The sequence below is a fragment of the Prionailurus viverrinus genome, chromosome D1, assembly GCF_022837055.1.
Source record: "Prionailurus viverrinus isolate Anna chromosome D1, UM_Priviv_1.0, whole genome shotgun sequence".
Lineage (NCBI taxonomy): Eukaryota > Metazoa > Chordata > Mammalia > Carnivora > Felidae > Prionailurus > Prionailurus viverrinus.
The window spans coordinates 1,372,171-1,399,137 of NC_062570.1; the positions used below are offsets into that span (position 1 = coordinate 1,372,171).

The 26,967-nt window shown below is 45.3% G+C and overlaps 2 protein-coding genes across 3 annotated transcripts; both read right to left on the reverse strand.

The window, feature by feature from the left end:
* MMP27 (matrix metallopeptidase 27) lies at positions 1-21,794 on the reverse strand. The gene is made up of 11 exons (XM_047878784.1): positions 21,783-21,794; positions 11,065-13,063; positions 10,028-10,266; positions 8,794-8,942; positions 8,576-8,704; positions 5,458-5,619; positions 5,162-5,282; positions 3,757-3,887; positions 2,555-2,714; positions 1,465-1,568; positions 1-236 (listed from the first exon to the last, which is right to left on the reverse strand). Exons 2-11 carry the CDS (start codon positions 11,164-11,166, stop codon positions 1-3), a joined length of 1,533 nt encoding a protein of 510 aa, XP_047734740.1. The 5' UTR covers positions 11,167-13,063; positions 21,783-21,794.
* Positions 15,634-26,967, reverse strand: MMP8 (matrix metallopeptidase 8). 2 transcript variants are annotated; one of them, XM_047878783.1, is made up of 10 exons: positions 26,746-26,965; positions 24,581-24,825; positions 23,868-24,016; positions 23,655-23,780; positions 20,959-21,120; positions 19,566-19,683; positions 18,688-18,821; positions 17,966-18,119; positions 16,712-16,815; positions 15,634-16,556 (listed from the first exon to the last, which is right to left on the reverse strand). In XM_047878783.1, exons 1-10 carry the CDS (start codon positions 26,878-26,880, stop codon positions 16,453-16,455), a joined length of 1,431 nt encoding a protein of 476 aa, XP_047734739.1. In that variant the 5' UTR covers positions 26,881-26,965; the 3' UTR covers positions 15,634-16,452. The 2 variants fall into 2 exon arrangements, 1 of the variants encoding a protein (XP_047734739.1); XR_007156419.1 differs by lacking the exon at positions 17,966-18,119 and having other exon boundaries at positions 26,746-26,967.

Genomic DNA, 26,967 nt, shown 5'->3' on the forward strand with positions numbered 1-26,967 from the left:
CTATATATATTTTTTTAGCACATGAACAATACTGAAAATAAGCAAGTTTACATTCGTACGATAAAACATCTCTACTCCTCCGGAGTGTACTTCTTCCTCACTGACACTAAAATCAGATGATGAGTTTAATGGTTCTTTGCACTGAAACCAAGTATTGGTTTTCATCATTCTGGTAATGTTCTTTGCCTTAGGGTCATATTCAAACTGCTTTGATCCACGGAAGAAATAGAAGAATCCTAGAGAGAGGGGATCATATGTTACCTTGCACAACTATATAATGGTTCCACACTTTTTAATTGAATGGGTATAGAATAAAATAATTGGACATTATGGAGAGAAAAGAACCTTCTACAATAATAGAGATATATTTTATTTTACTGCTGTCACATGAAAAACGTTATTTTTATTTTCCCAAGGAAGACGCCAAGGTATGAAACATGAATGTCAAGGGAGTTACCACCTTTCTAGCCAGACTGTGGTTCATGCCAAAGGTTCTCAAACTAGGTTTCAAAACAGTGTCTTAGCGAGCCACATATCCTGTGGATATGGCCTTGGGCCCTACATCCTCATTTTCCTCGAGTCATTCTGCTCCGTTTTAAGTATTAAGGTTTTATGTTAGATTTATCTGCAATAAAAGATGGTGTCACTCAGAAAAAATGTAGACTCCTGCTCACTCCACGTTCTAGGTTACTGTTCATCGTCAAAGTCTGAAGATATACCAGCTACAATGGTACATTAAATTGTACGAGGTTCATTTAAAACTGTAGATTTCTGGATCTTACCCGCAATTCTAGATCTTTTTTGGAAACTCTGAAGAATTGGTAGTTTCTCACACAAACCCCAAGTGTGCACATTAAACTATGCACTAAATAGTTTGAGAGTCACTGTTCAGTGCATGTGCTTAGTCATTTTTAACACGTAGAGCTTTTCAAACTCTTCAGGGGGTGTCTTTTAGCGACTATCTTGGATCAATGGTAAGTAAAGTTAATTTTGGTACTGTATGCATAGATTTGAAATAGTATAATAGAGAATATCATTTAGGACTTACTAATTCAGTTTGTGAGAATGTCTGCCTGGTTAGAGTTTATTATTACATGCGCTCCAGAATAGTAAAATTACAGGGGACCTGGGGGCTTGGTCGGTATCTGACTTTGGCTTAGGTCATGATTTCATGGTTCATGAGTTCGAGCCCTGCATCGGGCTCTGTGCTGACAGCTCAGGGCCTAGAGCCTGCTTCGGATTCTGTGTCTTCCTTTCTCTCTGCCCCTCCCCCACTTGTGATCTCTCTCTCTCTCTCTCTCTCTCTCTTTCTCTCTTTCTCTCAAAAATAAATAAACGTTAAAAAAATTTAAAAAAAGAACAGTAAAATTACATTAAAATGGAAACACCTACGTTTCTGTGCTACCTTCTTTCACAGCCAGTAAAGTCTTCCAAGTATCCTAAAAGTTAGGCATTGATGCTTACCTTTATACTGGAAGGCGGCATCAACTCGGAGACCAATTCCTGGGAAGTACTTCACCACCCTCCGTGGGTACCCTTTGTCCATGGTTTGGGTCGTTTCATCAAACCTGGATGCATGGGTTTGAAAGGTTTACAGGGGATCTTTGCTTGGTGGGGAGGACTTAATCCTTCACTGCTTGGACTCAAATTGGGATGTGGAGAGGAAGTAGCCTCTAGTAGAGGAAAACTATCAGGTCAATAATTAAAATAACTACAATAAATAATTACAATTAAAATAATTAAAAACATGTTGGGGCGCCTGGGTAGCTCAGTTGGTTGAGCATCTGACTCTTGATTTCGTCTCAGGTCCTGATCCCAGCCAGGGTGGTGGGATTGAGCCCCACATCGGGCTCTGTGCTGAGGATGGAGACTGCTTCAGATTCTCTCTCTCTCTCTCTGTCCCTCCCCAGCTCTCTCTCTCTCTCTTTCTGAAAATAATTATAATTAAAAATATATCAAAAATTATGTTTGGCTGAATCTTTTGTATTGTCTTGAAAACAAGAAAAGATGAGGGATAAAAGCCACATCATTAGGCAGAATGATGCTATCCTGGGGAACTATTAAATCAAAGTATGGGCTCACAAGAACCAGACCCATAACTACAGAGAACACACTGGTGGTCACCAGGGGAGGGGTGGTGGGTGGGGGATGGGAGAAGAGGTGACGGGGATTAAGGATTGCGCCTGCTGTGATGTGCACAGGTGATGTGTGGAAGCCGGAATTAAAAAAAAACATAAAAAACAAACAAAAAAAACCAAAAAAGGATTCAGCTTGGAGCTTTCACAGGTTTTCACTAGATATGTTTGTGTTATTGGCAATTTGGTTGGCTTCACAAGCTTTATTATTTCATCTTATCTTTATTTATTTATTTTTTAAGTTGGAGAAAGATCTTCAGACTCACTGACACACTCTTTTGTTTGGTGAATGTCATCCACCCACATAATCGGCTTTAAGAAGCCTCTAGGTGAGTTCTATTTCTGCCTGTGTTAAAGTGAGGCTATGTGGATACTTTTCTGCAGAATGAAATGAAGGGGTTGATTGTCTGTAAACTGACCTCCAGCACCAGATGCCCACAAAGAAGTAGGTTTTTCTTAGGCTGTGGTCACAGACAGCCGCATCGATTTTCTTCACATGTCTTGGGAAGCCAAGTGTATGGATCGATTTGGGATAATCTGGCAAGACTGCATATCCTCTGATCATCCAGAAGTTGTCATCTAGGAAGAGAGAACGTGATTATCTTATCCATTTCCTAGAGGGAAAAAGAGATGTCTAAAGCAGTTTGAAAATAATGAATGTGTCATCTCTCAGGCTCAATGCCTAGAGATTTAGTGATCTTATGTCTCCATTTATTCTTACTGCTTTCATGAGCTGCTTTTATCGTTAGTTTTACACAAATAACATCCATCTACAGTTAATAGTGTTCGTGCACGCGAGTGTGCATGTCAATTGGTTTCACTGTATTGATCATTTCTCTGACAACTATGTTTGCACATGTTCTCCTAAATTTCAGCCTCCAAGGATTCTCAAAGGCAAGTAATCTGATGAAATCCAGATGAAAAGTAGCAATGCTGAATTAAATATAAGATTCCAGTTAAATTTGAATTGCAAATAAACAGTGACTAATTGGGGGCGCCTGGGTGGCTCAGTCAGTTAAGCGTCTGACTTCGGCTCAGGTCAGGATATCACGGTTCGTGGGTTTGAGCCCCGTGTTGGGCTCTATGCTGACATCTTGCTCAGCGCCTGGAGCCTGTTTCGGATTCTGTGTCTCCTCTCTCTGCCCCTCCTCAACTAGCACTCTGTCCCTCAAAAATAAATAAATGTTAAAAAATTTTTTTAAAAAAACAGTGACTAATTTTTGGTAAAAGTATATTCAAAATACTGCAAGGGACATACTTCTACTAAAAACCTTATGTGTTTTATCTGAAATTCAAGTAACCTTGTGCTGTTATTTGCCAAATCTGGCGACTGTAGTGGAAAGGGAATGTAAAAGGGAAGTGGGTTACCTTCATTTGGTAGAAAAAAGATAGTTTTTAGTTTTTATCATGCAGGTTTCTTTTAGTTCCCGTGCAATTGGGATGATGTTTGTCTTCACAGTCACCGAGAACCCCTGGGTAGTTTTTCTTTACAACAGGAACCCAACATCACGGCAGAAGCACTCTCCCTTTGGCCCGTGCGTGAATATTATGTTCCTGGTACCAGAAAAGCCACTGACCAGTTCAGGCATCCTGAGACACAAACCGTGATGGGCAACGTTACCTTTAAAAACTAGAATCTTATCTTTGGGGTTCTCATATGCAGCTTGAATATCCGTTGGCAGCAATGGCCAGAACGAAGAGATTAGTTCAAATTCAACGTCAGTGATGTCATAATAGATCCTCCATACGTGCCTGTGTGAAACAAAACCACTTTACACATGCAGCCTATACTGCAGTGAAAACACTGTAAACCTAGGCTGGTCTCTTATTTAACTGGCTAGCATTCTCATCAGGTAATTTAGAGCATGAACACAATTTTCCTCAGCAAGTTTCGGTGGGTGTGGGCTCAGTTCTACCCTTTGGACGGTCAAGGTCAGGACATGCCTTTGTGCCACTCTCCTGGGTGCTTACAGTAGCAACCTACCCACAGAAATGTCAATTCTGAGAGATCAATGGCCTCATTTTTGCCAAAGCAGCAATACTCAAGATTTGAAGGCAACACCAAGCATTCTAAGAGGAACTCATGGGTCTGATGTTTGCTAGAATGAAGAAATGTTATCAGTGCATGCTATAGTATTTTCTCAGATGTTCCCCTCTGGCTGTAAAGCTCTGAGTCTACGAAGGAGACCCACAAAGCCCTGACATTCTGTTTCCCTTCCCACACTGGTGATCCCTCCCTGAGACCCCCAGGTGGCCGCAGCTTCTGCTGTGAGGAGCATGTCATCTGAGTGCTGTGTAGTCATGGGTGGAGGCTGACAGATCTCAGATACTCTGCCATTGTGCCCATACCCTTGTGAGATGGTCTATGTCCCAATGCTTGGTCTGGAAATACAGTCACAGTACACACAGCTGACTTACTGTGTTGCAATTCAAGTCCAGTAAGTTAAGCACGGTGAGAGAGAGAGAGAGAGAGAGAGAGAGAGAGAGAGAGAAGAAGAGAGATTTCTTACTATAGCCACCACACTGAGGCAACATTAAGGAATGGTCTGCTCAGACAGTATGAACAACTGCCTCCCTAAGTAGGAAAAAGACCTAATTTTTATCATTTGGTGATTTCCAGGGGGTAAATACTCCAACCATGGGCAGTTTCAAGCTACCAAAATGAGGTGAAGTGGTTTGCAAAAGTCCCCAAAATTTAACGATTGGCTCCTGAAATGGTATAGGTCAGCTTCAGCACCGCTGAGACTGGTGTACTATTTGAGCTAAGAAGTCTCTGGAAGTGACTCTACCACACCTTCTTATACAATGGCAATGAAAAAAAAAATGCTTACGAACACTTAAAAATTAACTTACCAAACAAGCAAGAGATACATACACATCATAAAACATTCAAGTGCTATGGGCAGTTATAAAATGTAAAGGAGGAGGAATGTGTTCTCACTATCTGTGATTCTCTCTTCATCCCCAAATCTCTTGGAAAGAAAAATATTCACAGAAAGTTGAGGTGTTTAAGGGAAAGGGTTTACCTGCCTTTAAAGAACATTACTTCTCTGCGCAAAGTGGTGATAGCATCAAAAGTCAAATCAGGGTCACAGGCATGGGGGACAGTGGGTCCCTTTGGCTTAGCAGATGCCTTAGGTAGACTCCCTTTGATGAGAAAAGAAACACCACAGTGAATTAAGAAGGCATGTGGAAATACCTACAGAAGGATCTTACTCAAGTATTTTCTTCATGGTGATATTTCAAGAAGTGATTTTTTCACTTCCCTTCTGGAAAGCTTCCTATTTAGTTCACGTATATTCAGATTTATGATGTTGCTCACCATAGATGGATTGGATTCCGTTGATATCATCCTGAGAAAGCGGGTATTTGTTAGGATCCAGAGAGACATAATTTGGGAACATCAAAGCTGTCTGATCATTGGAGTGCGAGAGCCCCAGTGCGTGGCCAAATTCATGAGCCGCCACAAGAAATAAGTTGAATCCTTAACAAAAACAGGAAAAACATAGGTATATGGGTCAACCAAAAGGAGAAGGGTTACATCTGAGACTAGGAAGTAACTGAGGGGAAAGAAGAAAAGGCTTGCCATTGCGGGGATAATTCTCTTATGCACCATGATGTATCTGGGAAATATTTCCATATGAGTAATTGGTATTAGTCATATCATGGAGAGATATGACCCAGAGCAAATACATGGCAGGAAGCAGGAGTATCAGAAATGGACCCTATGTAGAAAATAGAGGGGCGCCTGGTGGCTCAGTCAATTAAGCATCTAACTCTTGATTTCGGCTCAGATCATGACTTCACAGTTGGGTTCAAGACCCACCTTGGGCTCCGCATTGACAGCACGGAACGTGCTTGAGATTCTCTCCCTACCCTTCTCCCTTCTCCTCCCACCATGTGCACACACGCACACTCTCTGTCACAAAATAAATAAATAAACTAAATAAAAACAGAAGCCACCAGTTTTTGGTTGTTGCTGGGCTGCACTGTATGGGATCACGTATCTCCTACTTGTATCCTTCAGAGGTTCCCTGCTGCTGTTGGATCAAGTCCAAAGATCTTAAATGGCCATTTATGATCTAGTCCCTGCCTTTTTTCCAGCCTCACATTTTATTTCGCATTTCATGAGCTAACCATACTGAATCATTTGCATGTCTCATTTGTGCCATAGTCCTTCTTTTTAAAAGTTATTTAAATGTTTACTTGGATGGGGGCCACGGGGCTCAATCATGATCCATGAGATCACGACCTGAGCTGAAATCCAGAGTCACATGCTTAACCGACTGAGCCACCTGGGCATGTTTCTTCTAATCTCTGTATTTTACCACCTACATTCTGTCTACCCAGAATATTATCTCCCCCATCCTCTGTTTGCCTAGCTCTCCTATTTGTTGCTCAGGAAGCCCCACTAGAATCATCTCCTTCATGAGGTTTCTCTTATCCCTCCACCTACTATCCAGTGTTTCCATAGACTCAGTGTTTAATTGTGTCATAGCACGTACAGGACTGCATGAAGCAACCTTTCAGTACAGGGACTGTGTCTTAACAGCCTTTTACTCCTGGTGGTTACTAAACTACCTATCAGTAGCAGGTGCTTAATCATGGTTGCTGGATCTCCAGGTGTTTGCATGAAAGAATGTTTAGATGAGCTCCTGCACAATGCATTGCCCCCCATCCCCCGTACTTCCCCATACTAGAGGGCTCGCCATGCATGGTGAAATTGCCTTTTTATCCTGCTGTCTCTCCCACTGGTCTGTAAGGTTCTAAAGATAACACTGTCCTTGGACTTGCAATCAAGCCTATGGATCCTAAAGAAAAGGCTGAGCCTTCTATGATGGAGCCTTGTCCAATGATGTTTGCACAAAACAAACCTGGACCGGTCAAGAATTCTCTTATGGTCCTTCATGCTTTTGTGCTCTGGCCTTTGCTGGCGCCTCTTGTCTGGCTGGCAGTGTCACTGGGTATGCTTTTGGACAAGACGGGACAAGTGACTCATTGAAAAGATAACTCACACTCAGGTCATCTCAATGAATTCCAAACCTTTCTCCTGGTTTTTCAGACACTATGTTGTCTGTGTCCCATTCACCATTTCAGCCTGGCCTTCTGCCACAATCCTGGTACATGAGTTGGTTGGGTTATTCTGTCCAGAACACTCTCTATGCCACTTTGCTTTTTGAGTTCCTGCTTAGCCTTCAATGCAGGCTTGGTATCACTTCCTCCCCTGACCTCTGTGTTTGGGTTCAAATTTCTTTTACATGCTCCTACTACCTTGCCATTGTTTCTTCTATCCCAGTGTTGGTCAGACTGATTTTAATTGCCAGTTGACAGTGTGTGTCCCCTAGACTGTAAACCCCTGAAGGGCAGGGTCTGTGTCTTGCACACTAACATTTACTCCATTTGTATCATAGTGGGTGTGGAGTAAGGGATTTTTGATTGACTTCATTTACCAAACGTGTGGAGCATCTATCACGTGCTGATTTGAACAAACGATGAAATTGACCCACAGACTATCTGGAGTTACTTGGTCAGGACTGAACTGTGATCTTGTATACCACACATAAAGAGAGCCAGAGCCTTGTTCTCCTGGGACCCTGGAAACCAGACACCAGACCCAAGGCGACTGGAGTCAATGACAGAAAACAACGGGGAGAATCGGAGAGTTTATGGAGACCTGCTCCTTTGTCGGATGCACGCACGTTTTCTGCAGGAAAGTTTTAGTGTTTGTTTGAAAAGTAATAAAATATTTCTTATTTTAGTACCAGGCAGGTGTTTAAAAGAAATAAAACCAACACAGTTGCTCTGAAGGAATAGTTTGAATGTAAAGATTAGGGTCAACTTCCTTCGCAGGTGGGCAAGTGTTAGAAGAGGAAGTTCATGCTTTTAAATAGACCTTGTACAGGCCATGAACTCACGCACCATCCTTCGATGACTAACTCAAGATGACCACCTCCCTAGAGTCTTCTTCAATCTGGAAGCCACAGATGACTTCTACTATCGGTATAACACACAGCACACTGTGCCTTGTGTGGTGGTGATGTGGTCTTGGCCTTGCACCACACAACATCATGACCTCTGAAGGGCTGGAAACTTTCTAGTACAACTTTGTGGTCCGTCCAATGCCTTGCACAGTTCCAGGCACATAGTGGACCTTCAGGCGTTGTGGGTGTATGAATGGATGTACGAGCACAAGAAGAATGCGCCGATCACAGCAGGATGAGAAACTTTGGGAGGGTGTTGTGTGGATGAGGCTCTGACCTGTACAAGCACAACTGTCTGAAAGGGTACTGAATACTTTCATCGATGTCGTCTTGGAATATGGGAAACTGGGGTGGGAGGGGGTGGAATTGAGAAGTAAAAAGCAACTAATTGCACAGCTATTCGTTCCAGGGATTGTGCGGAATGATAAAATTTTTGTTCAGGAAGAAGATGGGACTCACCTGCTCCATCCTTGGTCCAGTTTTCATCCTCATCAAAGTGAGTGTCTCCACCCAGACCCAGCCCGGGCGGGAAGGCATGGCCGAGGACCCCCAAGGGGCCGTCGAAGTAACGAGGACACCGACCGTGGACTGAGACACAATTCACAGGGGAGAAGGTCAGCCTCTTCAAATCTCCAGAGATGAAAATAGGCATACTTTTCTGTCTGCTGTACCCTTACCTCGGGTCCTAAAGGCAATCATGATGTCTGCGATCCCCCTGGAAGTCTTGGTGAATGTTAGTGGAGTAACCCTGCTCCACACTTCTAGGCCATTCCTGATAGCCTCGTCCACGTCTGCTTGTGACATATCTGGAGTGTAGTTTACGATTCTTAAAAATTTCAAAAATAGACCAATTGGTTACACATGCACATAGGCACACACAGACACAAAGAAAATCATTTCTCATCGATTGTATGCTGCAGTGACTTCTAGTAGTGTGCTATTGTTGCACGTGTATCATACTTTTCTACTTCCACAAAAGCTATACAACCCAGTCCTCCCATCTGCCCTATTGATCAGCTAGTCTTCTAGCACTTTACAAATGAGGCTCAAAGAGGTTAAATGACGTCCTTAAGATCACCTCCGAAGTGGGAGAGCATTAATGTCATGTCTGTGCTTGCTGTGGACATGGGTGTATTACACAAACATTTTAAACAGATTGGAGGTTTGTTTTCTCAGATGCCTGTGGAAATCAGCCTTGAGCATGTGTCTCAAGAATCTCCCTTGAGAGCCTTAAAGAATTACTCACTCAGAAAAAGATTTTCCTCTTGTTTATACTCCCTATCTTGCCAAACCTAGTTTTATTTTAATTCCTAAGACCCATACAGTGAAGGAAGAACTAATCCTCTCTAGGGTCTATCAAGAGGGCCCTAGAGCAAAGTCAAGGCCACTGACTCATGTCAGAAGCACGCTTCGTCCTCTTCCTGCCAATGACCAGCCCCCTTTCCTCGACATGCCTGAGGGCAAACTCCGTACTTCACACCGGGGTCCATCTGAGACCCGAAGGCTCTAACCCACCTGTGTCCGTGACATGAACTGGCTGTGCCCCAGGCTCCTCCCATTCTCTGCTGATCATACTCCACCTGCACCTTCAGCCATCTGCAATCAGATGGCGGTGCTTCTGGTCCCGCCGAGGAAGCGGCCGAGGCCAGAGACAAAAGCAAATCTGTCAGAGCCAGTCTGCTGCTAAGACTGACTATGGCAAACAACCTTCTGTTTCAGTGTCTCTGTTTGAGGTGGTCCTCAGAGTGGTGCTGACGTCCCAGTTTTGTGGGGAGAATTGCTATAAGTGAGATCTGGGAAGGGCCATTCACCTAGCAGGTGCTTGGTAGAATAAACTCGTATTGTTATTGTTCCTCGCAGATTATACCCTAAGGTCTTGGCTTAGGGGGAAGTGAGTTGCGGAGTCATTACCTGTATGTGAGGTTGTGTCTCCTCCACCCCGGGAGAGTGTAGCCATACTGACCCACATCAGGCACGCCACACCTGGGTGTAGTCATGATTGCAAGAGTGTTTGAGTCCAGCTGTCCAGTCACTGTCAATCCAAAAAATGCTTGCATTTCCCGAATTTTGCCATCTATGAGAGTCCTGTTCTTGCTTTGAACAAGATGACTCCCTTCTATTTCAAGAGAGTAGAACTGGTTGAGATACGCCTGGCCAAAGGGACAAAAAAAGAAAAAAAAAAGGCACAGACTACAAGACAGCAGATCTGTATCTCAGGATAAAACAAAATTGCCTGAAACCCTTTTGGGCAGTGGTGGGGGTGGGGGGAGAAAGAAATAAGGAGCCAGGGAAGGAAGGAGCCAGACGGGGAAAGAAGAAAGGAAGGAAGGAGAGAGTCACCCTGTGTTTTCAATTTTCAAGAAGTGGCCGAGCTGTGTGCGACCAGAACCTTCCAAAGCACACAGCCTGTCATGCTCCAAATCTCCACAGAGGACGATCAGCTTCTTCTGTGTGGTAAATGACCACACATCTTACCCATTTCTGCTGTTACTTTCATTTATACTCCCTATAAATTTTGTTTCCTTGAGACAAATTCTAGGAGAGATACGTGGTTTTTCATTTGGCAAATTTAATTAATTTAACCAAACATGGCAAATTCACAGGACTGATCTTTAGAGGGAATGTCCAAGGCAATGTCTCTTTCATGCATATGGGGGTAAGCGGTCTAGGGTTAGAGCTGGGCCCCCCTGGTTGTACAGAGATGTCCATTTCTCCCAGGGCCGCCCTCTTGCTCCTCCCTCTGTCTTTACTTGGAACCATCATGAGAAATGGTGGCAAATCTCCTTCCCCACCCCCATCCCACCCCGCACACGGTTACTTGGTGTCCTTGGAGCTGGGGGAAAGTACAGGAATCTTTTGGAGGAATTTGCTGTCTTTTTAGGTTCCAAGGCAATCGGTACAATTCATTTTTTACAGATAGCCGACATCAACATTTATGGAGACAGTACCTGTGCCAGGTGCATGGTCTCCTCAGGGTCCATCTTTCGGGCTGTAGGAAACGCGGAGCAAAACGTTACACAGAGCAAAAACAGAAGCAGAAGGCTCTTCATTCCTCTCTCTTTTCAGTTGAAGCCTGTCTCTGTTGCCACAGAATTTAGAAAACAACAGTGAGACGTGGCATGAATTGGCTTGTATCGTTATTTAATTCGTAACAGGCAAGGACCACTTGCCATGAAATGTGTCATGATATGCTTTTTTTTCCCCTTAGGTTGACTTGATTTTGCAATCATGATCTGCAGTTTTTGTTTTGTTTTGTTTTGTTTTTTTTAGTAAACACAATCATTGCTCATTACTGAATTGAATAGAACACCAAGTCGGCCTCCAAGTTACTTTTGTCCTTGTGAAGTTGGGAGGTTTTCCTATGTTTGAAATTCTTGAGAGTTTGTAATTTTCTTTTGAACGAACTTCCCAAATATCTTGGATAGAAAGGGGTTGTGAAAGGACACGGGACTCAGGAATCAGAATACCCTAATTAACTAGGACAAACTTCACATGTTCGTTGGGCACCTGTATTTGCCCGTCACCATAAATGGAAGCGTGAAGAAGATACTGTTCCAATCTCGTTGGAGAATTCAGACATACACAGACGTGAATGCCAGACACAGGCAAGTGGCAAAATGTACAGGGAAGATTCCAGAGCTTGAGAAGGGTAGGGGGAGTGGGTCGCTGTTAATGGAGGTCCTGGCCGCAACAGGCAGGTGGGGCTTCCACTGCATCTTGAAGAATGGGTAGGATTTGAACCCCAGAGAGGATGTGTGGAGGGAGGCCATAGGAAGCAGGTAGCACAGCAGAAATGAAGCGCAGGAAATCTGGCTGATGGGAGCGAATACATGTGTAGACAGCCAAGCGAGATGGGGGTGGTTGGTCTAAGAAAGAGTGCAAGGAAAACGAATGTTTGGAATCTTTTCATGCCTCAGAATGTCCCTCATTCCATCCTGACACTTGATCGAGGGTGTGTCCGTAGAATTTGAGGCTGAAATAAATTTTCTTTAGAACGTGGAAGGTAGTCTTCCCTTGTTTTCTAGGATGTGCTATTGTTGCTGGGGAGTCTTTTCTTCTGATTCTTGATATTTTTGCTTCTGAAAAATGTTGGAAATATTCTCTTTATGCAGATATCCTAAAATTTCATAATGATGTCTTTTGATGTGGTTTTCCTTTTTTCTTTTTTTCTCTTTTCTTTTTTGCGTTAACATGGCTGGGCGTAAGCAGTTCTGTCATTATGAAAACCTCAAGGGCACTTTCCTACGTTATTTGATAATTTCTTCCAACCCGATTTTCCTTCCTCATTCTGGAATCCATATATCTATCGGACCTCTTGGATTGAATCTCTTTGCTCCTAATATATCTACTACCGTTTTTTGTCAACATTATTTCCCAGCCCAACAATTATGTTTCTTATTTCAGCTATATTTTTAGTTTCCAATGTTCTCTGAATATTTTACTTTTTCTTTTTCTTACATTTTTAAGGGGTGTTTGGATGTAAAATATGGCTTATCTTTTGAGAACTTACAGTATTTTTAAGTTTATCTTGACATCTTCTTTTACTCCCAGAATTGTCTCTGTTTCTTCAAAGTTTCTTTCTGGGTGTCTGTGTTTAACACTGGAAAATGTTCTCCCATGTTTGGATCCTTTGTGCTGTGCCATCTATTCAAGAACGAGAGAGCAGAGAGCTGCCGGGAGGCTCTGGGAGCACAGCCAGGACTTGTGAACTGATGACCCTCCCTGCAGGGAGGTGGGGTGTGCTCCAGACACTTCGTGTGATGCATTAGTTGGGATAAGATTTGGTTGAACATACGAGAACCCAAGGTGACAGATGATTCATAAAATAAAAGTTATTTCTCGTTCACATAGAAGTCCGGGTTGGGAAGGGCAGGACCTGTCTGACAAGTCCCCACCCCGAGGACGCAGGCAGCATCCACATCAGGACACTTCTCTCTCCGTGCAGCGCTCCGTGGTCCAGGCAGCTGCGTAGGCTCTGACCATTGCGTCCGCATTACAGGGAGCAGGAAGGAGGACGGCAGAGAAAGGAGGGTCCCCGTCTCTTTTGAGAAGCCCGTGCAATAATCTGCTCATGCATTTTGGCAAGATGTGAAACACTGGCCCCATCTGGCTGTAAAGACCATGGCATCTGGTCTTTTAGCTGAATGCGTTGCTGCCTCCAATCCAAGTGGGGTCTTAGGAGGCGGAGAAAGGTCACGTAGGCTGTTAGCAACATGTGCCACCTGGAGATTTCTACAGTGTCACAACCGATAAAGCTTCCTTCTTGGGCTGTTACATCTCTCCAGAGACGACTTCTCCCATTTCCCATCGTTTTAAGCTCCCACCAACAGATGTAGGACATGTCTCTGGCACCCTTTCTGCTTAGTTCCCAGGGCACATGACATCCAGGAGCCGCCTGTGCGGGCGGGAAGTGAAGGAGGAGTGCGCCAGCCTCCCAGCCCTTCAAGATGTGAACAGTTAAACGGGATTGGGTTGGCTTCTCAGGGGGTCCAGCTGGAATCGAGCCCAGAATGCCCATCGTAGGAAACTTGATCGCACGTATTTGTACTGGCTTTTCTCGTCCACCTCAGGCTGCCTGCCTCCCCACTCTTGCTTCCTGGGACCACGTCCCCCGTGAATTAATTGCAGCAACATCTGGACTTGGGCTTTGGTTTCAAAGAAATTTAAAGGAGATAAAAAAATAACCTCATTAAGTTCTAAGCTCAGATTCTGGCAGCTCTTAGGTTAACTTCAGTTTAACAGCCAGAAAATACCACATATTGTCCAGAAGAGAACCATAAAATGAGGAGCAATTTTGGAATTCTTTGTTTCACTTCCTATAGCTGTCCACTTCCTAGGACTCTGTGAAATATGGTTAAAGAAATAACAAGGAACTCAGTTCTGCTCTCAAAAATGTATAGGTGGGCCAAGAACCTCTCATAACTAGTTAGCGCAACAAGCAGATGTTCTGAGAGGAAGCTCCTACCTCCATGCCTGAAAAAACAGACGTAAGAAGTCTTAGGAAATATAATAGTCTGAAATGGACTCTAATGTTAAAAATGAAATACTCTGTTCTGGGTGACTCGGTTGATTAAGCGCTCGAGTCTCCATTTTGTCTCAGGTCATGACCTCACAGTTTGGGAGGTCGAGCCCTGCGTCGGGCTCTGCATTGACAACACAGGGCCTGCTTGGGATTCTCTCTCCCTCGTCTCTGCCCCTCCCCAGCTCTCGCTCTCTAATAAATACACTTAAAAAAATTTTTTTTAATGTTTTTATTTATTTTTGAGACAGAGAGAGACAGAGCATGAACAGGGGAGGGACAGAGAGAGAGGGAGACACAGAATCGGAAACAGGCTCCAGGCTCTGAGCCATCAGCCCAGAGCCCGACGCGGGGCTCGAACTCACGGACCGCAAGATCGTAACCTGGCTGAAGTCGGACGCCCAACCGACCCAGCCACCCAGGCGCCCCTAATAAATACACTTTTAAAAAAATTAAAAAAAAAAAAAAGAAATACTCTGTTCTTACAGGTTCTTTTGCAGTTGTTATACTGATGCAATGAGTTACTCTTCTCTCTCTCTCACTTCCCCTAGCACAGTACCTGGGGCATGTCTGTGATTACTTACTGTTGAATGAATGAACGAATGGAATGACAGTACATCCTAGTTTGTTTTCTCATCTCGTAAAGTAAGTTGAGAAAAATGTGCTGACATACTTGAGGGAATCTGTAAAGAAAGTCGGATCTTTACAAAATATTTTGTGAATGAAAAGGGTATCTGAAAGATTAACGTCAATGTAATAATTCTGCTAAGACACTAAGTGCCTGCAAATATAAAATCTGCTATTCCTTTTTATACGTTATATGAACCATGTGGTAGCATCTGAAGAAATTATGGATCACAAGTCAGTCATTTAATATATTTATTTTAAAAGCATTTAATAATTTTTGAACCAGAATAAGATACCAAATTCTACTAATTATCTGTGGGATTTAAAAACTAACAGAATAAGAAAATAGAATGTGCCGGTAATAAATATAGTTTACAATGCACTCATTTAATGTGTAATAATCTGCATTACGTTCTCACAACTGCCGATATGGTGTTATGATGATCTTGATGTCTTGGTTGGCCAGTATGGTCCCTGAAGTCCTACAGTTCTTGGTGGGGAAGAACCATTATCAAATGTATGCATCCAAGCTCAGTTTAATTTAGTGAGCTTCACAGTATTTTGTGCCCAGCACTGTTGTGTTGGTGCAGCAAATCCCACTTACTGGTAGCAGGTGCCCCCCAGAGTATCCCTGGAAAAAAAGAAATGGGGAAGAAGAAATCCAACTACTAGCCCTTTTGCTTGGAATCTAAAAGGACAGAGCAGGGAGGAGGCGGAAGAGAAAGTGGTACCGCCCTTCTGGCTCCCTTCCGGGGGAAGGTGACAATAATCAACTTTGTCATTTTGTGTTGACTCATTTTCTCAAGTGCAGATGTTCTGTCCTGGCTGCTGGACGGACTAGGGCTGCCAGAAGGAAGCATCACAAACTTGGTTGCTTAAAAAACAGTTTATTCTATCACAGTTCTGGAAGCTACGAGTCTAAAATTGAGGTGTTAGGAGGATAAAATTCTTTTCTCTGAAGGCTCTGGGAAGGATGCTTCCTTGCCTCTTGCTGGCCTGTGATGGGTGCTGGCCGTTGTTGGCATGTAGATGCATCATTCCAGGCCCTGTATTACCTTCACGTGACCGTCCCCCTCAGTGTGTGCGGGGACCCTCTTCTTCCGGGGCCCCCCTGCTCCAGGATAACTTCATTTTAACTAACTGCATCTCCAAAGACTCTAGTTTCAAACAGGGTACATTCATAGGCACCTAGGACTAGGACTTCAATATCTCTTTCTTGGAGGGACACAATTCAACCCACCACATGGGTCAACAGGATTTTTTTCCAAGACTGGAAAATAGCACCATGTTTTCAGTAAAGGCAAGAGGTTCTGTTTACGTTGTTCACGAGCTCTATGTCTCACTGGAACCCAGTGCTGAACGGTACATAGCAGATATAATTAAGACATGTTTAAGGAGCCTCAGGTATATACGAGCTTTCTAGAAGTCAGATGAGTAACAACATAGTGAGTACTGAGGTGACCAGTGCTCCTCTCTTGAGCTGGAATAGCTGAGAACTAAATCAGCCCTGTAGACGGTGGACTACTCCAAATGCATTTTCATGGAAGACAGGCCCAGTGAGGACAGTGACAGCAGGCATTACTTATGGGTGAGAAAAGTATAAATAGGACACAGTAAAATGAATTTGCAAACTAGACTTTCCTTCCATTCGTAGGAAACCGATGCAGACACGTGTGACTTTGCTTCAGGGTTATCTGCAGTTAAGCCATCTGTTGCTTCTTTGAACCCTAGTAATCCTGTGAGCGCTAAGATCAAACGCATAATACGTGGGTCCGATGAAGAAGAGGAAGACGTCTGCCCAAAAATCAAAAAAAGATCAAGGGTTGAATTAGCTCGTAGAAGGTCTTAGACATTTTCAATTAAAATTGTTCCGATACAACACTGAAACGTAAACGTGCTATTTTACGACTGTAAACAAATTTATTATCAGGGTTTTTTTTTCTACTTACGATTCTGCTGGAAAACTGCATCAACTCTACTTTCTATTCCTGGAAAGATGCTTGCTATGTTTTTGGGATAACCCGTTTGCATGGATTGTCTTTGGTTATTGTATCTGATGAAACAAAAATGTCCCATGTATCAATATAGTATGTAATGATAACAGTTTTATTTAAAGTGCAGATACTTTACAAAGTGCCTTCACACATGCTTTCTCATTCAGCCTTTGTTATGCCTTATTTCCTGGGCCTAAGAATGGTTAACTTTTTTCTACCTAAGGGCACATTCCTATTTAGAAAATAGGTGGGTCGCATTAATTCTAAAACAGGGTTTTGATTGCTAGCACAATGTTATTGTTATTTTCTTTTTTACTTATTTTTATTTTTTTAATGTTTGTTTATTTTCAGGAGAGAGAGACAGACAGAGTGTGACTGGGGGAAGGGCTAGAGAGAGGGAGACACAGAATCTGAAGCAGGCTCCAGGCTCTGAGCTGTCAGCACAGCACCCGACGTGGGGCTCGAACTCAGAAACTGTGAGATCACGACCTGATTTTCAAAAAGAAAAGCTTGTATTCCCTGTGGATTTACTTAATTGGTGCATAACCAGCCTTCCTCCCTTCCCTCCTCCTCTTCCCCCTCCCCCCCTTCCCCCCACTAGTGAGGTGATAAGTCCAATGTGGACAGCACATTTTTCAGGCCATCCAAACAGCATTTTCTTGAGTGTGTTAGAATTTAACTCATAACAGAATTAGCCTTTTTCTTTGCATCCCTTCCTGGAACCGTATTAAGGTTTGCTCTGTTCCCTGACATAGAATCCTCAATATCGGGGCGCTTGGGTGGCGCAGTCGGTTAAGCGTCCGACTTCAGCCAGGTCACGATCTCGCGGTCCGTGAGTTCGAGCCCCGCGTCAGGCTCTGGGATGATGGCTCGGAGCCTGGAGCCTGTTTCCGTTTCTGTGTCTCCCTCTCTCTCTGCCCCTCCCCTGTTCATGCTCTGTCTCTCTCTGTTCCCCCCCCCCCCAAAAAAAAAACGTTGAAAAAAAAAGAAAAAAGAAAAAAAAAAGAATCTCAATACCATTGTGAAGCTTTTTGACTTTATAAAAATAACATTTTCAAAGACCATAGCAACACTGATGATTTTATGAAAATAAAATGCCTATGAAAGATCACCTGGGTTTTTTTTAAACCCTCAGATGGCTGGTTGTTAGTGGTTGTAGACAAGGTAAATACAGATTTCAACCTCTAACCAAAAAATAGTTTACCTTACCTCCAGAACTGGTTGTTTACAAAGAAGAAGATTTCTCCCCTGTAGTAAACAGCAGCATCAATTGCGCGGACACTGCTTGGGAAGCCATAGTTTGAGATGTCCTTGGGATAACCTGGCTCAATGTCATAGCCACTCAGAGCCCAGTACTGGCTGCCTGCCAATGATTCAGGTTTTATGTTAGATAGGGTTCTTCCATTCCTCTAAAATCGATACCACCTCTTGGTGTAAAATCATCATAGAAACAGCAAGGGAACAATAGTCTTTAACAGACAAAGGTGGTCAAGTTCATTGGGCTGTAATAGCCTCAGTGGTTCCCCAGCGCCTACAAAATTTCCAGCATCTCAGCCTGACATTCAGGGCCTCACAGCTGGGTCTTTCCTACGTCCTGACACTCCTATGCAGAGACTGTATTAGAGCCTTGGGGACTCTGAGAACATTATACTGGGGATGCGGCTGACAGAGCACTCAGGGGGTCTAGTAAGGTTTCCTCAGTTTGTAGATGGGGAAACTGAGGCCTGAGGGGGGAACAGCTGCTCAAGTGCACACAGTGGTTATCGGCAGGAACTGGACCCAACCCGGGTCTCCTGACACAAGTCTGGCCAGCATAACCTGCTGTCATCGGCTCACCTCCTCTCAGCTGGGGTGGGGCTGGGGGGAGCTGCAGAGAAGCCTTCCCTTCCCTGCAGGGACAACCTAAATAAGATGAAACCCTAGGCAGTTACCTTTAAATAGGAAAACTAGGTCCTTGTCCGAGTCCTCGTACGCGGCCTGGATGCCGTCTGGCAGGGCCGGCCAGAACAGAGAGATGAAGTTGAGCTCCACCTCTGGCATCCGGGGGTGCCTTCTCCAGAAGTACCTGGCAGAGCACAAAGGACAGGACCGCATGCGGTGGCCCGAGTAGGCAGCTTCTCTGGGTCCTGCACCGGTGCAGCCCCTACCCGGTCCCCGAGAGGGTGGGATGGTTCCCAGCACGGTGACCAGCACAGGGTCGGGGCTTTACGGGATGTCATTCATGTGGGGGGGTGGGGCGCTTCAGTGTTTAGGGGAGGTCACAGGCATAACCTTATCTGATTACATTTTGTCCTGTCCCCTCCTCACACCCTGACAAGTCTCATTGTATTAGTCTCGTTGTCCCTACAGAAATGACTGAGAATATCTAGAGTATTCCAGCAAAAGTGGTGCAAGTAGGCCCAGCCTGTGGTTATGCAATCACAAAGCAGCCAATGGAAAATTGAAAAATTCAACCAGGGAGATGATGTGCCCTCAGCTTATGAAGGGACAGCTCCCACTTACTGGCCTGAATTTGGGTGGGTGGGACTGGGTGAGGTTTTGTGTCTAGTAAACCCATGTGTGGAGCCCGTGTCTGTGACACTATCACCAACACATGAATGTTTATGCCTGTTGGAGGGTTTCTTTCTTTTTTTAAAAATTTTCCTGGATGTTTCGAGTGACCCAGAAAACACAGTCCTTTCCCATGAGGGGCACGTGCACAGAATTCAAAGGAAAAGCTGAGTAATGTGCAAAGTGGGACTTGATTAGAAGCCGGTTCTAAGTTATGCCAGGAAAGTCAGTCAAAGGAAGAAGCAGTTTAATGGCATACCTGTCTTTAAAGAATAAGATTTCTCCACGGAGTGTGGCAATGGCATCAAATGTTAGTCTGGGGTCACAGGCTGTGGGTGTGCTTGGTCCGGTTGGTTGGACAGGGTTGCTTGAAGGTCCTTAAAAAAGGAGGAGGAGGAGGAGGAGGAGGAGAAAGAGAAGCAGCTTTTTAAAGCCCAATCCAGTGTGACTCTTGGAGTACCCCCATTGATTCTCAGAAGGGGAAGGGTTTCCGCATGAAGAGAAACCCTACCAGACTATCTCACAAGGCAATGAAGGGAATGTACATTTGGCCCTCTTAAAGTTATTATCATTATTTTAAACAACCATGGTGATTTTTAGAGAGAAAGGTCCAGGTCAAGTTGTGAAGTAAGACAATTTGAATCCTGTGTCTCCCCCTCCCCGCCCTCCACTTTAAAATCCGAATCCCATCCTTTCCCCCTTCTTGGTTCTTCCCACATTTTTGTCACCCAGGATCCCTTTCTTGCTTCCGCGCCAAACCCACCTTCAGGAAGGGAACTGGTATTGGTCCTTGAACCTGTAGCATAAACCTAAGTCATATTTTAGCAGTATTTTTTTCCTATGGGTATTTGTGTTTTCATGTGTTTTTTTCATTGTAGAATGAAGGGCTATGCTAGTAGCTGAGAGAATTTAAAACACTGATGGGAAAAGGAAGGAGGTGTTTTTTGGGGAAAGGAGTTGGGGAGGATAGAGCAGGTCTCTTCCTTCTGGAAAATTCTATCATCATGAGAAGGTTCCTGAGCTAGGGTTCCTGGTGTGCCTGGTTCTGTGCTGCTGTCCCCAACTCCGCTCCACACTGGTTTACAGACCCTCCTACCTTCTCACGGGTTTCTCGTTCTTACAGCCTCTAGAGACCAGGAAGGCAGCAGGAGGAGATGTATAAGATCTGGGCTTGTCTATGTCCCTCCCTGAGAGCATCAGCCATGTCCTTAAAAGATGTTTCTTTCTCTGCATCCTCCACTGCTATTCCCATTCTGTTTTCCACAGACAACACTTTTATTATGGGCAATATGTATCTGCTTGCTGGCATGTTTCTTGAAATGCCTTCTTTGCCTATATGCACTTTAATGTATGTGGAATCATATACTGTGTAATTTAAACACTGTGTGATATGCATCATTCTGTTTTTTTTTTTTTCCACGAAGCACAAAGTTTTAAAGACCCATCTCTGTTGTTGCCACACGCACTTCTAATTCAGTGGTGTCCCTGCCTGGCGTTAGTCTATGGCGCACAGCCACCAAATTTGACCGGTACCTTCTTCCCGACAGACCCCAGGAGCCCTCCAACTTCCACCACCACAGACAAGACCGGAAAGAACATCCTTGATGTGCCACACCTCGCCGTGTACCACAGTGTTCTTCCGATAACCTTACCATAGATGGCCTGAATGCCGTTGATGTCATCTTGAGGGAGGGTGTAGGTGCTGGGTTCACGGAAAGCATAGATGGGATACATCAAGGCAACCGGGTCAGTGGAGTGAGAGAGCCCCAAGGAATGGCCAAATTCATGGGCAGCAACAAGAAACAAATTATAATCTGCAATGCAAGCACATGTGGTGAATGGCTCCAAGTGGATCCAAGGGTGGAGGAAATTCTGATCTCGAGGAATGCAGCTTCCAAGCCAAAAGCTCCTGGAGAAACAGCACTGCCCAAGCCTTCTTTTGCATTTTCTCTGCAGGCTTCTGAAGAAATGGAGATTGGAATCAGTCAAGGTAGGAGTTACACGTTCAGATTAAGTGAGCTTCGCATCAAACCTTAGGACCAAGAAAAGCTGCCTTCATTCTGATTCTGGGACTCCATGAGTGTGGACCTGAGGCTGAGAGACCATGGTGGCAGGGCCACCATGGTCTCTTGATGCTCAGCAGCCCTCTCCAGCCTCCCAAGCCCTCAGCTTCAGTAGAGTCTCAGCGGGCACCAGCTCTTCCCAGATTCTGAATTCTCGAAGCAGCTTCAAGGATTCCCCTCCAGAAACAGACAAACACTGCTCCTTCCCTCATCTCTAACTTCCAGGAGCACAGTGCCTTTGCCAGTTGGGAACCCAAACTTCCAAGGTTCACGATCCTGGAAATTAGCACCCAAGTTCCTTGGCCAAGTCCAAGACCTCCTCACTTGCCCAGCAGACACATGAGGATTTGACTCGTGATGTGAATCTCTCAGTCTGGCCATCTCACAGACAGGCTGAGCATTTTGTTACACACCTATCTCTTATACATTAGTAACTAGGGTTGTAGAGTACTTTCCATATGCTAGGAAGTATAATACTATTTAGTCCTCGCAACATTTGTATGAAGTATTGTTAGAAATGTTTTTACAGTAAAGGAACTGAATCCCACAGATTTCAGGTATCTCTTTACGGGTCTTGCAATAATAAGTGGTAGAGCTGGGGTCAAATCCAGGTACAAGGGCAAGCCCCATTCTCCAACTACAACGTTCAACTTCCTATTGACAATTAGCCTACGCTAATTCTACCCATGCTCCAAGACATTTTTGTCTTGACCATCACGTCCTTGTATTTTTGCAGTCATGAATGCATCTCCAAAAACATCTCTGAGTGTTGGGCCTTGAATGGCAAGCAAATGTGGGGGATTTGTCATGATGCACAGTCTAGAAGGAGAGATGAATGCCAACAACTTGGAAGGCACCAAACAGTGAGGAGAGCAGCTAGAGAAAGAGACACGAAGACTGTCGGGATTCTGAGGAGAATGTCCTCATTTCCAGCTGCAAGACAACAGAGGGGTGGCATGTGACATAGCACAGAAAGAGATTTTGAAAGGGGGGGCTTGGGGCACAATGTGAGCAAATGTAGGGAGGTTGGAAAGCAGGTGCTGTCATGTGGGAACGGTGAATGCACAAGGTGGCTGCAGCATGCGACACAGGAAGACAGCCATGAAAGATGAGGGTGTAAAAGTACTGAGAGCTTCAATGCCAAGGAAAGGTATTTGGATATTATTTGTTGCAGAAAATGTAAACACTGCAAGGTTAAGTAGGAGAGTAATGTAATCCAAGATAGGCTTTCCAAATATAAATTTTGCTGCCGTGCTAGGAAAAATTAGAGGGAGCAGAGACTTGAGGTAAAGAGTCCAGGTGGGAACCTGTGTCATTTAGTTCAGGTAAGAGGGAATGACCATGTGGACCGGTGAGGAGGGCTCTAGGAATTCTAAGTAGTGGAGAGTGTTATCTGTCTTAGGGTATAGGCAGCTCCTAGCACAGGGACTTGGGTAGAATAAGTTCTTTGAGAACTTGGTGGGAGAAACTTGGTTCTTTGAGAAAATGGTGGGAAGAACAGGTCCCAAGCAAGGATAAAAGGTTCCTTTCCTACTTTCTAGAATGTGTTCTGTGGCGTATTGTTACTTGTGGCCTTGTGAAGTACCACATGGTCCAGATACACCTGTCCTTATTCTCAATCCTTCCCTTCAGGTGATCTGACTCTTATCACGAGTCTTCTCCTGAAAGGTTTGGTTTGTCCCCAGGAACACACCACTGAAGAAGAGCTCCACAAAGATGACATAACTTGACAAGAAAGATGGCGGCTCATTTCCAAGTGGGATAGGTTTCTAAATGAACCCAATTGTTTCTGGATTTCCAAAAATAGGGACCTTTTCCAAACATCATTAAATTTCAGAATATGAAAAGAAAGATATACCCTAAAGCAGTGGTCAGCAAACTTTTTCTGTAAAGGTTTAGATAGTAAATATTTTAGGCTTTGTGGTTTCTGTGAGTACTTCTGTAGGAGGTACTCAACTCTGCTGTTGTGCCATGGAAACAGCCATAGATGGTACATAAACAAGGGGGCCTTGTTTCAATAAAACTTTATACAAACAGGACTGGCTGGATTTACCCGTCGTCTGTAGCCTTTTGATTTATATCCTAGGAAACAAGGTCAGTACTTAGCCTTAGGCTTTTCAAAACCTAAATTGACCTAATATGAGGTAGGGAAATTTTAAAAAGGTCCATTTGTGTGGGTTTGAAATGTTAAAACCCCTTGGATGTTTGTATGTATCTACGTGGTGCTGCTAACATGACAAAGTTCACTCAGAAGCTGCACGTGGACATGCCCTTGGTTAACTTACTTTCAAAATTTGTGGTCCATGTTTCTTGTTCATCGAAGTGAGCATCTCCCCCAATACCTGGGCCTGGCTGGAAGGCATGAGCGAGGATTCCATTGGGTCCATCAAATGGAGAATTGTCACCATGATCTGAAATAGAACAACCCGTATCAGGGCCTTGCCGAGTCTCAGGTTAGCTCGGGAAAGTAAAACTGAGCTCGAGGGCGGAGGGCCTACCTCCTTCGTAAAAAGCGATATTGATGTCCGCTTCTCCCTGCGAGATCTTGGTGAAGGTCAAGGATGATGCGTTAGCCCATATTTGAAAGGCTGTGCTAATGACAGTTTCCACCTTGGCCTGGGACAACTGCGTGGTGTACTTCAGGATCCTTCAAAATGAGCACACGGGGTGTCACCACACTGAGCTCATCCACCTGGGGGTCAGTGACATGATGCGCTGCCCCTGGACAGGGTCTAATGAGGGCTCGGGGCTGTGGACAAGTCCCTCCGTATCTTCAAACTCGGTGTCTTTGCTCCTAAGAGGAGGATCGTAACATAGCTCCCCTCTCAGAGGGCTGTTGGGGGATTCAATACATGTAGGGCCTTCCACTCAGGACTCGGCAGATCATGGTATTTGACGGAGATCGTTCTCATCGGGATACGCGGGGAGTAATGACTAAGCCTTTGTCGGGGCCTGAAGGGGGTTCACAGAGGGACAGTCTGATGTGGCCACTGTCCCTTAGACTTGGAGGAGGAGCACAAAAACTCCAGGCTTTGGGGTGAGGAGAGCCTGTGGGGTCTTTGCTCTTTCCCCCCTGGCCTCACTCACTAGACTCTGGTCTCCCCGGGGTGGGGACACGGGGTCCCGTGGGTCCCATGTCCTGGAGCAGCGCCTGGCGCGTCACACACGCTCACGAACACCCCTAACGCGTCTCAAAGCTCGGGAATCTCACCTGTAGGTCAGGTTCGTATGTTTCCACCTGGGGTTTCCCGGGGTCACCATGAAGTCCCCGTTGTCAGGCACCCCGCAGCGCGGCTTCTGCATCATCTCCAGCGTTTCCTCATCTGGCTTCCCCGTCTCGTTCAAGCCGAAGAATCGCTGCATCTCTCTGAGCTTGTCCACAACCACACTGGTGCCATTGCTCCATCTGGACCGGTATCCGCCCCGCGGCAGCTGGTAGAACCTCTCCAGGTAATTCTGGGCCGAGACACACACATGAGGGGACTCGCTCAGTCACCTCCGTCGGTGCTTCGGGCTTCCCGGCGTCCTTCCTAAGTCACTCCCAACCGTCTAACAAGCTGGTAGTCACGGGAGCAAACACAGAGTTGCAGCCCGGCGTTGAGAGAACGCCGTCCCTTGGTCAGCACGGCCCCTCCATTCAGCGCTCCCGGGAATGTTTATACATAAAAACAGGTATGGGGCGCCTGGGTGGCTCAGTCGGTTGAGCGGCCGACTTCAGCTCAGGTCATGATCTCGCGGTCCGTGAGTTCGAGCCCCCCGTTGGGCTCTGTGCTGACAGCTCAGAGCCTGGAGCCTGTTTCAGATTCTGTGTCTCCCTCTCTCTCTGATCCTCCCCCATTCATGCTCTGTCTCTCTCTCTCTCAAAAATAAATAAACGTTAAAAAAAAATTAAAAAACATAAAAACAGGTATTCCATAAGGGTTGAGGTCCAAGGCCGCGTGCAAGATGCTCGTATGCAGTCAGGAGACTGGCTAGGCCTTCCTGATTTCTTGAAGTGTTTTAAGTTCATTTATTTTGACAGAAGGAGGGACGGGCGGAGAGAGAGGGGGAGAGAATCCCAACGAGACGCTGCTGACACTGTGAGCGCAGAGTGGGACTTGGGGCTCCATCTAATGAACCGCGAGATCATGACCTGAGCTGAAATCAGACGTTTACCGACCGAGCCGCTCAGGTGCCCCCGCATTTGTTGATGTTTTAAGGTATCAGTAGCATCAATGCAGAGTCTCTCTTACGTATCTTTTTGCTCCTCTAGAGAAGGTTTAGTCCCTGTCGCTAAGAAACGCAAGTGCGTGCGTGGAGGGAAATTGCCGAGACGCCCATTCAAGTCCCAGACCTTCTGGATGCTTCTCAAGTGAGAACGGACAGTTTCACGAGAGCTCCGGATAGGTTTGGGGCAACGGCACCATCATCGGCATTAGCCTCTTATCCACCGCAGATCCTCTGGAAGGGGCCAGGGGCACACGACAGAGCACAGAAATGGCGAAAGGGGGATTCACAGAGGCTGGGGTTCGAATACTAGCTCTGCCTTAGATTAAATGAGTTTTGGGGCGCATCACAGAAGTGATTCAAGACTCACTTTAGTGTCCACAGTGGGAACAATAATCCCCCCTTGCAGGGCTGCAGCGAGGTCGACATGAGACAGTGTTGGGGAAACGTTTAGTGGGGTGTCTTGTGTGGAGTAAGCACTCTGTGAGCTCTAGCTATTCGCCTGGGGCTTAGTGTTCTCACTGAAAGATATATTCAAGAACAAAGCAAAGGGAAAAAGCAAAATAAAGAATGCTTTTCTACAACCGCAATGCTAAGAAAACTGCACGTGACAAATCGGTGACAGCGTTCCCGGTGCTTCTTCAAAATGTGGCCTGACTCTTGTGCTGTGGGATGACGGGGAAAGCTATGGGTCTGGCTTTGATGGTGCCCGGAATAATCCGTAGACAGCCTCAGAATCTGGAGTAGGAAATCTCACTGCACTACGCATTGCTTTCTAGTTCCTTCTGATTTCCTGTCCTCACGCTCTCTAGTCCCCCTGAGATTTTTGGCTGCGAAGACAAGTCCGTACAGACAACACCGGACATGGAGTCACTGGGCTGCATATAAGCGAACGGGGGAATCTTAGGTTTGCGAGAAAGAAAATCATCTAGTCTTGCAGTTAAAACCGTTCCTGCTCAACGGCTCCCCAGCCGGAGGGAGCCCAACAGCGATATTTTTCCTGGGATCGAAGAGCCCCGCCTGGGGCCCTCCAAACCCCTGACACGACAAGCTCAAACAAAGCAACCGCACAATTCCATTCGGGCTGATTTAATTAGAAAGAAGAAACAACCCACACGATTTCCTAATAAGCGGCGCGTCAACCACGCGCCTGCCGGATTGTCAACTTACCCGAACGACTTGCGTGGTCTCCTCTTCCGGGGATTCCCAACGTACCGGAAAGGCCCCGGAGAGGTGCAGAAGGAATGAGAGCAGAAGCAGAAGCATCGTCAGACTGAACATGGCCTTTCCCGCAAGCACCGCCATCCTGGCCTTGCTCTGGCCCTTGGGGCAGGGTCCTCCCCTCCTGGGTACCCTTGAGTTCAGCGGATCGGATGTCCCTCACGGTCCTCT

Bases quoted from the DNA above. Each gene is read 5' to 3' on its own strand.
- MMP27 (XM_047878784.1), bottom strand. From the start codon at position 11,166: ATGAAGAGCCTTCTGCTTCTGTTTTTGCTCTGTGTAACGTTTTGCTCC. The intron at 8,943-10,027 runs GTAATGACTCCG...GAAATTTTTAAG, and splicing joins AGACACAACCTCACATACAG to AATCGTAAACTACACTCCAG. The intron at 2,715-3,756 runs GTAACGTTGCCC...CTCTCTTCCTAG, and splicing joins TAAGATTCTAGTTTTTAAAG to ATGACAACTTCTGGATGATC.
- MMP8 (XM_047878783.1), bottom strand. From the start codon at position 26,880: ATGGCGGTGCTTGCGGGAAAGGCCATGTTCAGTCTGACGATGCTTCTG. The intron at 21,121-23,654 runs GTAAGTTAACCA...CTTGCATTGCAG, and splicing joins ATGGACCACAAATTTTGAAA to ATTATAATTTGTTTCTTGTT. The intron at 18,120-18,687 runs GTAACTGCCTAG...AATCATTGGCAG, and splicing joins CCTAGTTTTCCTATTTAAAG to GCAGCCAGTACTGGGCTCTG.